The 13,484-nt window shown below is 33.9% G+C and overlaps 1 protein-coding gene across 2 annotated transcripts in view; it reads right to left on the reverse strand.

Moving 5' to 3' along the window:
• Synd (protein kinase C and casein kinase substrate in neurons protein Synd) overlaps nt 1–13,484 on the reverse strand; it is a 161,777-nt gene that overhangs the window by 60,701 nt on the left and 87,592 nt on the right. For both annotated transcript variants that reach the window (XM_068766939.1, XM_068766938.1), the window contains exon 4: nt 6,553–6,701. In XM_068766939.1, coding sequence (XP_068623040.1) covers nt 6,553–6,701 — 149 coding nt within the window. The remainder of the gene's footprint in view (nt 1–6,552; nt 6,702–13,484) is intronic.

Below are 13,484 nucleotides of genomic sequence, written 5' to 3' on the forward strand. Positions count from 1 at the left end.
CGTCTATCGGCTGATATGATGATGGTGATGATGGAAAATGAGGAAAGCTCCACGTAATGTTAATTCTTATCAAATTAAACTATTCCGGCATTATTTTCAATTTTGGACCTTATCGGACTATTGTATTGAACTGTGTACACGTGATCTTTCGCCCTCGACTTTTCCGGTGACCATGGTTTGTCCAGGTTGTCCACGTGCTTCTGGCTAAATGTCCAAATTACTCTAGTATTCGTTTAAATAGATGGTAGAACCTTAAAGATTGAGTTGTTCAAGTACTAGATTAATACTGCATCCTGCTAATGCGTAGTAACTACTTAAATGTTTTCAAGTCACGTGATTTTACAATTTGAGTCTGGCTACAGGAGTAAACACACACTTGCCTAGGAATTACATGTGATATTTCTAAGAAAGCCTGTCATTGATTGGTCATTGAATTACATCTCGATTGACAACATTAGCGGAAATTTCCAGGAAAACGTTAAGGATGGAGTAACGGCTGTCTGTTAACTCGATGATAAAAATAAACTTCAATTTGTGACGATCACTTGATCCATTACGTGTAATCACCTGAGCAGCGGCAACAAAAACATTGCGGTGCCGTACATCGATCACTGTCCGCGCTAAACGAAATCATTGTGAAAAACCATTAGGTGCTTTATCAATCGCTCTGCGACAGTTCGACACTTTTTATTAATATCACAATGACGCGGTAGTCTTCACCTGAAGTTATTTTAGTAGGAAATCTCGATTATTTGATGATACAGTTAGAAAATAGAGTTCCAGTTAAATGACTATGTCATGGAAGAATGTTTGTCTCGGATTTTGCAACTCATAAAACAAATAAAGCATTTCTGAACAAGATCTTTAATCATATAAGGAGCACAATAATGTGTTAAAATGAAGATATAGATAGAGCTCGTCTTATTCTAAATGATATGAGATGTAACAAAAAATTTTTTTACAAAACTAAAAATTGAACTAAGTTTCAAAATATGATTGTAGACGATAAATGATTTAACATTTATTAAAATAGTTCTATTGGCAATATATTACCGACATTGTTTCTGCCCATAGACGCCCATGGGAAAGCATATGCCTCTTCCGAAGATATCTATGGGTGATATACCATAATAGTCACGCTGGCGATTGCAGTGTTAATATGGTATGCATAAGACGCTGCTGCCCATCCTCTAGAAACTTCTTTGTGTAGTTTTTCAAAGTGTAAAACCTTTGGAATAAGCAGTAGTCTTACTTCTCTTTGTTTCTCTTAATAATTCAGATAAAGAAGATGTATGCGTTAAATCTATAAAGATGTTAAAAAGTAAGTTGCGAAAATTAATGCCAGTAAAGAGTTTTTAATATTGAAATAATTTTTAAACTGGCCAGATCTAAAATCTTTCAGTTTCACTAGTGTACTACGCATCGAGTACACTGTGAAATACCCGAGACTGGTGTATATATTATATCTGTTATTAACACTCATATGATGACATCTCCATAAATCTTTCAGTAGACTAATCAGAATAATTATCTTTTATAAGTAAAGTATACTGAATACGAGTAGTATGATTAGTACTTGTCTGCACTAAATCTTTGGCGTCACCTAATCTTCTTGAGTATTGTCCAATACTGCATATACTAATCTTATATCTTGTACGAGAAAGGTTGTCTTAGTGTAGGGTTTTGTAAGTTTTATCGTAATTCAGATTTTATGGGAATAGAGAATTTTTATTATTACAATATCGTAATACGCAGTTGTTAGACATATCAAAGTGTTTACGTAATAGGTCTGTATGAAAACAGAAATGAAATAATTCAATCAGCATACAATCAAATGCAAATGAATAGTGGACAACTCTATTTGCGGATTCCCATCGCAGGAAGTTTCCGGCGAGCGATGCGCAGGCGCACAAGACGCACGCGCGACGAATTATTCATGAACTGTGTTCACTGCTTACATGCACGACGGAGCCGCCGAGCATGCTTAATCGCTGTTACTGTTGTCGTGACCCGACCAGAAATATACAAGCGTATAATTAATTCAAAATTAAGCTTGATATATTTACGACGATGTGGATATATCAAAATAAGACCACTGAGGTCCGCACAACATAGCCTTTATATGTCAATTATACAATACAATAGTAAAGTGAAACCACAAAGGTTGAGTGTCGTAAAGAAAGACATGGAAGGCTACGGACTCAATCGAAAAAGAAACAAAGAGAAACAGAAGTAAGAAAGAAAATACCAGACCTCGTCGTCTATCGAGACAAACGCTATGAAAAAGTTGCAGAAACATCTGGTATAGTGAAATAACACATTACGTAAATTATAAAAATACATTTAAAAAACTTTTAAGTTAAACGGTTTTTTGAAATCCATATTGTGGTGGTTGTGGAAAAATATGTACCTAGTCCGCCATATTGGAACGGCGTCCATCTTGAATTTTAAATTTTGACATAACCATCGTGTTTAACTAGTGTAGCCCTTTTATTTAATATCCATATTGAGGGGGTTAAGGAAAAATATGTAATCCACCATTTTGCATCGGCGGCCATCTTAGATTTATAATGTTATTGATTTTATTATATTGTATTGTCATCTAAATTAAATGTGTGTACCAAATTCCAGATCAATCTGACAACGGGAAGGTGCTTAAATTTCAATTTCTAATTTTAACCCAAATAAACAAATTCCGTACGGGTCGAACTAAAAAAAACCATTAAAAAAACAAATATGTTATTATAATTAAACAGATAATAAACTGTTGCAAAAGTCAAACTTTATTTACTATGTAAACAAAACAATAAATAAAATAAAAAAGCTAATATATGGCAATAATATTTAATTAACCAAACTGAATATTTCACATTGCAATAATGTTAACACAACGTAGTATTACACTGCGTTGCATGCTAACGAGGCAGTTTACGCAACCTACAACAAACACACCGTTTTTATTGCAACGTTGTGTATAATTCGGCTCATTACAATAGATTACGGATTTAAATGAATGTAGAAAGACATTTTGTTTAAAGTTTTATATTCATCGATATCTTTATGCAGCGAGAGTGTTTAGGAGAAATGCTAGAATTGTTTCTATTGTACGTTACTTACATTTTATGTTAAGCGATGTAAATTTACTGTCGAACAGACAGACAGATCAACGGTCAGGGAAAGGGAAAGTACATTTGCGTGGTTTTCGGATAAGACTACTTTCGCCGTTGAGTTGTGCAAGATTTCCCGAAAAACTTGATCACTTACGCAACCTTTGTTTTCGTATTTGAATTTGATTTAAAAAAAAAACATTGACTTATTTCATTGTTTCCCTATAACTTAGTTTAGGCTTTTGAATATTGGAAATTGCTTTTAATGGTGTTTCAATTTTATTAAATAGATTATTATGCAATCGCATTGTACATTCTCCTCGAGGTTAATTTCAATTTCACGGTGTACATAGACGGATGAAATAATAAGATAAGTAATTGATTCTTAACAAGTTGTGTAAATAAGGTTTGTTTTCATATATCTATAATGTTAATTTACTTATCCATATATTATGTATCAATGAATGCTATTATTAACATATGTAACTTCTACATGGGTGTTAAAATTTTACTTTAATTAATAATAAAATCAAATTATTCAGCTCTGTTCGAAGGTATATTGAGCGCAAGTACCCTCTCGGCTTTACGGACAATGTACCTAACTACACGGAAACAGATGGTCCACAAGAAAAATGGAACAATCTACATGCCCTAAGATCAAAAATCGGGCATTTTATTTTATTTTACTTTATTGGAGATAAACAGAAACAAAAAACAGTAAGAAATTACAAACTTAAAAAAATAAAATTAGTTACATTTGTTACCTTAAAACTATCTCATTAAGAACATTTAATAAATCAAAATGAAGTCATAATAAAACATAACAAAAATATTACTAAACAGGGATCAATAATCCAGCGCATTCTGCAGAACAGACAATAATAATAACGAGTCACAGCAAGCAATCATGTTCTAATGAGGTTTAAATTGTATTGTGTATTTCCATTAATTTCGAATGAAATTTTCTTAAAAGACACAAGAAACCCCGAGAATATATCAATATCGCTAATATATGAATTGTATTTTTAATCAGAAATATATCTTTCTACCCGCATTGAAACGACATGGTGTGTTACGATCCTAATCTGTTTATCCCTCTCTCCCTGCATACGTCTTTAAAGAGAACATAGTAAATTGAGTGTACATTCCATCATTACGAAATAGTGCGTTTTACCAATGTAGACAGTATTGTTAACATTGTTAAATTACTTTTTAAAAGGGAGACTTGAGATTTTTGACAGTTTAACTCGGTATTCCGAACTGGAGATACAATTACTACTTATAATGAATTGAATTTTGATATTACTACATAACATAAGGAAAGAATAGAAGGCGCTAACACTAATTGTTCAGAGTTAAAAGTGTAACACGTTAAATATTTGCAATCCTTACAGAATAACATGTTTATCGGATGAACTAAATATACATACACGTATTAGACATGAGCGACAGTTTGACTCAGTCGAACACCAGAGATGACAACTATGTCAGCAGCGTTTGGCGGAGTTCCAGAGTAACAAGTACGATATAGAAGATTGCTGCGTTTAATGCAGTCATTTACCTCAAAGTCTTATCTGTTTTGGTGCTAATTTAATGGTTAAATCCGAAGGATTAAAACTTTATTTCGTGAGTTCAATCATTTAGTTTACACAAATATTAAATGAAAACTTCTCACTTTATGTCGGTATGTACATAATAAAGCTACCCTCAGGAAGTATGCGCTAAGTTCCTGTTGAATAACGTAACTAATAAAGTTAAGGTACTAAGATATATACCCGTTTCACTAACAATCAAACAATGAGCGAATAGTTTTTATTACAAAACATTTGGTTGTATAGAACATTTAGACTTCAACTTATATATTCAGGTGTCGTGTAAAAGTAATAACTTTGAGTTTATAGTTTGACAAAAAATAGTAGTTTTTATGACTAATTCCATTATGACTTTTTATCCGTCGTTAAAAGAACTGTTAGTCAGTCTCTTGAAAGTGAAAAAAATTAGTAAACATTCTTAGTCATACTAAAAGAAAGTGTCCTTTCTGATTTGCTTACTTTTAGTCATATATCCACATAAATTATTTTAATTAATTTTCCCGGATTAGCTACTATATCTTGTCTCACAAATTCGGCTTAATGTTGATTTATTGCACATCCTGTATGTTACGCAGAGATATTTTTTTGAAGACTGTGTTTCCCAACATGTGGCCTATGCCCCTCACGGTGGCAACTTGAAAGTGATCTCGACACGTGTTTAACACTTTCGCTTTAATATAAAAAATATATTACAACGGGAGGCGTAAGAATTATAAAAAGATTAAGTTAGGGGTTTTAGACATAAAAGGTTGATAAAATAAATACTGGTCGAAAATGAAATCTGGCATGGTAATTTTTTTTATAAATAACCTTTGAAAGCAATATCAATTTCTGTGACAGTGTAATTTAATGTTATCTCGTTTATTCATGTCGGCCGCGAATCTGACCGCGTTTGTTTACTCTGTGACAAATCCAGATATCAAATAGCAGACGCAGTGCCACGAGCACATGTCTTGATTTATTGCCTGATGTATTGTTGATCATTTGGCTCGCTTGAATATGTAATAAATAAAAATAAATATATGTAATAAATGAAGTGTAACAATATGACGGCATTAAATACTTTTTATGTAACTAAGCAAGGAGTATTAGGTGCACTATTAATATTTTAACATAAATAAATGGATAAGTTTTTCTCTGAAATGTTACTTAACAATATACCTTTTATTTACGTTTTTAAATGTTGTTATACGCCTTAAAAAAATTATTGTATGCACTACATTGCTAACCGCAGTACCATGCTTTCGGAAAGAGCACCGAAGAAAAAGAACATGCGAGCATGGACGGCGCTTTGACGGAACAGAGAAGCCGATACTTCACCCGTCTCGTCACGCGTGTACCTTAGGCGCGGTACAGCGGTGTCGGTAGCACTATAATCAGCATTATACCTACGAGGTATGTAATAGTCTCATACTCCCTTTTGTTAAGGTTCTGCATATAGTTTGAAATTTACACGAATAATAATTATATATGAGTGACAAATTCATACTAGAATAACTCAAGACGAATAAGAAACCGAGGCTTTCAAACATATGCCGGAGCATCTTGGAGTTCTTCGGATATTTTGACCAAAAACATGGCGTCTATCTGCGAAAATTCATTATCACCGGCAGTCGGTAATAGACGACGGGAGAGTAGTCTTATGCGCTAGTTTAACCAAATTCGCACCACTCACGACATGAATATCTCTGAAGCAGTATAACGAAAAGACGAAAGAGCACCAAAGGATATCTCCTTCATACGCCTCAATATATATATATACCTCAATCATGCATAAATCTTATCAGATTAATGCATGATTGAGGTAACGACCTCAGCATCGAGGATGAAAATTATATATGATTTAGTCTTACCTTGTGATAGGTGTCCTTCTGCCAGTTTTTGATCTGTGCAATGACGTCATTGACGAGGCGGTCGCGCACGCTGAGGTGCAGATCTGAGAGGCGCTCTGCCTCCACCATGCCGCCCTTCCACGCCGCCTCCATTGTGCCATATTCCGGACCTGGTGAAGATATTGGCTTTCTTTATTTTTCTCCTATAGCTCATATAATAATTACTATCAATGTTTTGTCCTAACAATTCTAAACTATAACAATTTATTATTGAATAATCAATCTGTCTGACGATACCACCGCTGTCGATATGATGAATGATTTTAGTAAAGAATCAATCAACTCTTACAAAATCTCCTAAATCTATTATCTTTATTAGATGTCCTTTCAATACTAAGTACACTTGATTTAAGGTTGTCTGGACAGATTCGTCGAACAATAAGGGCGTAGATAAGAAAACAACAAAATCTCTGTCTATACTCAGGCTTCATTTAATCGCAGATACTATCTATTACATCTAAAAACAGGCAGTGTCAGTCCAAAAGTTAAGTATAGTGGTTTACTTAGATCGTAGATTCGATTTCTGAAAGGCGCGAGCTCTATGTTAATCAACATTGCTACAGCTTACAAACAGAGGAGAAACACTTTGTGAGAAAATTATTACATCTTCATTGTCAAACAAAATTTGTCTAATATGATAAACTGTATTTGTACTTGCGTATAAAACAACTGAGCATATCTCCAGAGGCATAAAAAAAATGGAGCAGAACAATCATGACTTCGTACCCCAGGAATGGGAAGAGAAACAGAGGCTGGCAATTTATACGATGGGAGGAAGAGATAAAAATAACAGAAGTTTATGGTCAAGACTGGCACGAAACAGAATGGAATGGAAGGAAATGGAGAAGGCTTTTGCCAACAACAGGCAAACAGAAGAAGGTTGACGATGTATTTCATTATAGTAAATTTATTGTTGTAAAATTGTATATGTAAACTTTTTCTGTATAAAGGATTATATTATTATTATTATAAAACGACTGCTTTGTATATATGCTACAATGAACTATAAAACGTAATAAAATATCCTATTCACATTGATTAATTTTTTAAATTTTACTTGAGAAATAAAAAGGGGTCGGAGACAATTATGTTTGTGGATTTGTATCGATGGCTATCTGATTTCATCGTCAACACATTCACGGGCACATACATACACACGCACACCAGTGTGTGTCTCAAGGTAGGTTAGTCCATGCAGGCTGATCTAAGATGGCTTCAGATAAGAGCATTGTCTCACAATTCTAGCCTAGAAAGGAGATTAGGCATTATTCAAGTCATGGAATTTTTAAACTTATAAGGTTTAATAGGGTCCCTAGTATGTATATACTATAGTATATAGTATGTATTTACTTAGTATGTATATACCTATATCCCAAGCATTTTACCAAACTAGAAGTCTACGTGAAGTCTGATAACATAAATTAATTTGGATCAAAGTAAAAATTAAAAAAAATCTTTTACAATGTTTACTTTGATTCCTCCTTTTTTAATATCGTGTGTATTTATGATTCGCTTGTACTTTAATTAGTTTTGTAGTTGTATTAGCGTACTTTAGTTCGAGTTTTTTTATTTTACTTTTTTTCTTAATTTATTGCTCTTGTGTGTATTGTGCGCAATACGCGTAATTATTATAAAATGAAGCTAGAATAAGATGCTGAACCAATGTTGGAATACCCGCATTATCGTGAGGATATTTACATGACTTGTGTCTAGGTTTACAACGATTTTGAGGCTTTTTTTTATTAATTTGTTAACATTTTTTGTATTATGGCCGGGGCCGTTGTACGCGCACATTTGGCAAATATATTTCTATACAATGTCAGGTGAAACTTTATTGTATTTATGCCTGTTGTAGAAGTACAGCTACATAAGGCTGTTATAGAATGTATAATTATACAAAATCTATTGTCTCAGAAACTAAGTATTTACATCTTCAGTTACTAGATCAAACTCACTATGCACACAATTCCATAACAACATTCGTTGAAAGGTATCTCTACTACCGTACGTATCTAACATTTTTATTAACAATCACTTGCCAGTGGTTAAAAATCATAATTCTAATAATTGCTAACAAATATAAGAAGACGTGTGTAGTAAAATATATGCCTCCACGATAAGGGCCAACCCTTATGCCCCAAATATGTTCCAAATTAATGTACTCCTGAAAATTGCCGGCGCACCTCCACTCGCCGCGGACGGGGATAATTAAAGCCGGCTATTACGGAACGACGGACGATGCTTGACCCCGACGTACACCGACTACGAGAGCGATGCGTGTTTCATAATGAGGATTTGTATACTCGTAGAGAAAAACTCAAGTATGGACCTCTCTCTATAGCTCGTTAAGCGACAAGAAAAACGGTCGGAAGGAGCCTGCATGCTACGTTTTGCGACGACCTTTTTTCAGACGATAAAGTCGTCTGTCCACTTGTTAGGTGGACGTACTACACTCCGCTTGCCGGTTCGTGGTATCTACTCCAGAACCTAAATACATCAGCGTCAGCGACCATCTGTTCTGTGCGCTATGTAACCTTCCAATTAGCTGGGATATTTCAGTTACTTTACGAATTCCTGTTACGATCTCCTTGAGGAATATTTAATGGAATCAGACATTACCTTACGGAAGTCCATTCTAAGTAAGAAAAGGACCAATATTTAGCCACTTCCGTAGAGACACTCTGTGTTTGGCACTAATCGGTGTAACATAACTCCTGAAGATGCCCCGTGGAGGGGTGAAACACGTGTTGAGTAATTTGGCGGTAGTGGTTGTGTGATTCGCATTGTTTGTCGCATACGCATTTATCAACGGGCTGGCGGGCGGTGCACTTAGTTGCACGACTATTACTGCATGTGCGGAAGTGGCTAAATATTGGTCCTTTTCTTACTCCTAGAGGAATCCTGAGCATAGCACTGTGCTTGGCTCGTGTAACGGCTGTGAGCTTGTGACTTAGATGATAGACCACGTTTCTAAACCTTCGTATTAAGTTGCTAAGGGATATTGGACGAAGATATTTTGTAGTAAGCCGAACGAGTTTGAATTGACGATTTATCTCTGCGTTCGGTTTACCTTGTTTGACTGTTTGCTCCATTTCCTGTTCCAAAAATGTAACATAATTTGTTTGTAATTTTATAATTTAAAGTTGGTTTGCATTATAGCAGATATGTAAGTATTTATTACGTATTAATATTAATACAACAAAGTGTAAGATTGATATACGAGCAGAGAGACATAACTGACGACAGCACGTCCCAACCCGTCCGAAAGGCGAAGCGCAAACTATAACTTAATTACTGTGCAGCCACAAACAACAATAATCCTAATTCGTGAGCTTTAAGGCTTTAATTTACAACAGTTTAACTTTGTAGATTTCATTAAGAGGCGGTCTCCGGCGCGCGGCTTCCAATTAGTGTTGAATGGAGACTTCGTAGTTGTTTTAAGAGTAGTTAAATTTAACTTGGTCCCAAACCATCAGACTTCATCGGATCACTTACATAAAATTACTTTTAAAGTGAATTAAAATATTTCATGAATATTTATTTCATGGCTACACTGACTGTATATTAAAGAAATATTTAAATTCAATATTCTTTTATATTCTTCAAAAGTTTAATGACGTTTTACGTGTTTCAACTATAGCGTATAGAGAAGACTTTGTAACGCTAATGGAACATATTTTATATCCACGTGGACCGATGACACAGTCATGTTTTTTTTATAATTATAGCATAACTTTATAAAAATTAATATTTTACAGCTTAATTAATTATTATTTTTCGAGAAAGAGAGTCGAAAAAAAATATGTCAGAAATAGTTTTTTTTGTGTTCCCCTGATTGTGCCGGTGTGTGTATTCATAATGTTATACTGATCTAACGAATGTACCATCTGTTTTACAAAGGTAATAACAAATGAATATATATCTATCAACATTATTCACATTTGGACACAAGTAAAAGAAATATGAATTATATAACACTTACGAAATTAAATAAGTTGAAAAGACTTACTGCAATTAAAGTAATACATTATACAACATTGCTTAAAAAACTAAAGCTGTACCAAATTTAGCATTCGCCGTAACAGTAAATTCACCCATAATTCCAGTAATTTTCGTGTTGGCGAGTTAAATTGACATAAGTATGACGTAATCATAGTGTTGCATAATCTGTAAGTGGAAACATGAATCGTAAAGGAAAATTATGAAAATACAGGTTTAGCAGATATTTCAAAATTAATGTCGTGTCTGTCAGAGAGTCAGAGAGCTGTCAGGCTTGTGTCCACTTCGAAAAACCGTTGATTGATTATGTTGTATTTCACTGAAACGAAATTGTTTGACCTGAAGCCGTAAACACGACTATAATTAAGAAATCAACATTATTGGATATAGCGTGGTGAAGTAGACCGAACAAAGTCGATTGTTTTATAATGAATATTAGCAATGCTTCACTGTGAATAAGTCTTAATTAAATACTCAGCGAAGTCTCTGGAATAATAATCAGTACTAGTATGGTACCGGCTCTAACATTTAATAAAAAAGTTTGTACAACATAACAAGGATCGAAGTCTGAATGTATGTTTTGTGTGTCGAATTAAGTAAACATTACATTTTTTACATTACAAAAAAATCACTCAGATTTCGTAATTAGAACACCTTTGTTGATTGACAGTGATGATATATTTTTTAACGTGACGTGAATGCTAGAAGAGGCCAATATGATGATGATCATATTGGGCTTTTCTAGCATTTCGTCGTCATTTCAGCAATAGGAAGTCTGTAGCTGGGCGTATATCTCTCTTAAAAAATTTCCACTAGGACAGTTCCCAGTAGTAAAGCGCCCTTTATCTTAATTATATTGTATTGTGTAAATATATATACGTTTTTCCGAACTTAACAAGGGCGTCCTACGCTGAGCTTGCCCAATATGAACACAAAATAGAATCAAAATGAGCTTTTACAATACCTTGTTTTGATTTTAAAAAGCTATGAAGGATCTATGGTCTGAGAGGAACCTATAATAAACTTAGTCGGATTTTTTGTGATCAGTTTTGTAAACGTCCTTTGTTCATTAATTAAGACAATCTCAATTCGTTATATCACTTCAAAAATTCCTTAATGCTGTAAGTTTTCTAAGTAAGAAAATGACCAATATTTAGCCACTTCAACAACAAAGTGCACCGCCCGCTGCTGAATGCGTATGCGGCAAACAATGAGAATTACACAACTACCACCGACAAATAACTCAACACGTGTTTCGCTCCTCCACGGGGCATCTTCAGGAGTTATGTTACACCGATTAGTGCCAAACACCGACTGACTCTGTGTTTGGCACTAATCGGTTCTTACTTAGGAAGGACTTCCGGAAGGTAACGCCTGATTCCATTAAATACTGTAAGTTTTCGTTAATAGGTTATTGTTTAATGAAATTTAATTTACATGTATTGCGCAGTATCTCTAAATAAGGGAATTTATTGTAAATATATATAAAAGCGTAATCACACTAAACGTGGGCGTAAGGTTCCAGGTCTGTCGCATTGCGTGACTGCGGAGTGTTGGCGGGCAGGAATAATGACGAGACCCTTTAATGACAGTTTGTTATGGCCCGACTGTCATTAAGAAATAATTTACAGTGTCGTTAAATGATACTTGTTGCATGAACGAAACACGCTTCAGGAATCGTTTACCAATGAATTAAGTACCAATGGTTTTTCAATGAAAATATTTAATGGTAAAAACTTGTCGGATTGTTTTATTTTCTGAGGTTTCATTTACAACAACCTGTTCGTTGTTCGAGAAAGAAACTTCACAAATGCTTAAAGTTGAGAGTAAGTTGTGCTTCCAACTAGGGCGGTAGGCTTTGGTAAAGATCCAACGGTTTATATCCTTCGGATAAAGTAGGAATAAACTTTAAATGAGGTTACTTGTTGAATCGCGTTTGCGACGTCATTATAATACTTTTTAATTATACTACCATTAACTACATAATAATAATTTATTACAGAATCGGATGTCGTAATTATCATTTCAGGCGTAGAACTTCCGTGAAGACCGGTTAAACTGACCCGCATCAATCCTCTTTCGTCGACCTCAACAAGGTTGTCTGTTCAACTTGCGGACCTCCTACGTTGCAATTTTTTTCTTTTTTTTAAAGTCCCGTCTTTATGGCCTCTCGTTCAACCACTATCATGGGTAAACAGGCTTCATATTTTTTATCATATTTTTTAACATAAATTTAATTAATTTCCATACTTATCTTTCGTCCGACTCAATGTCTTTTATTAATTCGTCTAATTTCCTTAACTATTTCTCTTGTTCCTTTCCATACTTTCCTTACATACATCGCCCCTCAATTCCTTCGCTTTTCCACCAGAGTTCTACAACTTTACATTTATTATTTTACAATTGAACATTTATTATTTTTAAATCTTTAATCTTTAGCATTCATACATTTGTTTGACATGTATTTTCTAACTATCTGTATCGCTCTTAATGTACATCTAACATCACAGCTATTTTCTCCCCCTTGTTTATTATTTCCATGATTCTCGTTTTTTTTTTCAATTATTTGTTTATTTTACATCCGACTTTGTGCTTGCCGATCAGTGGGTTTCACTCTAGAAACTCCCAAGTTTATATATATTTCCTGAAAGTTTGTAAAAACAAACTTTGTCGAGTATAACATCCGACAATTGATAAAAAAAATTATTTAACTAATAATAAAATAATAATAATAGTACTATAAAAATAGTTCTTATATGAAAATAATAATAATAAAATAAAATTTAAAAATAACAATATATATTAGAGATAGATATACTAAGATAAGAGATAAAGGAAGAAAGATTTATGTACAAAATAGACACAAAATAAAAATAAAAGTGTAATAGAATTTG

This window comes from Battus philenor, unplaced genomic scaffold (assembly GCF_028537555.1).
Source record: "Battus philenor isolate CCGP_79_NKW_IND1 unplaced genomic scaffold, ilBatPhil1.0.hap1 SCAF_22, whole genome shotgun sequence".
Taxonomy (NCBI): Eukaryota; Metazoa; Arthropoda; class Insecta; order Lepidoptera; family Papilionidae; genus Battus; species Battus philenor.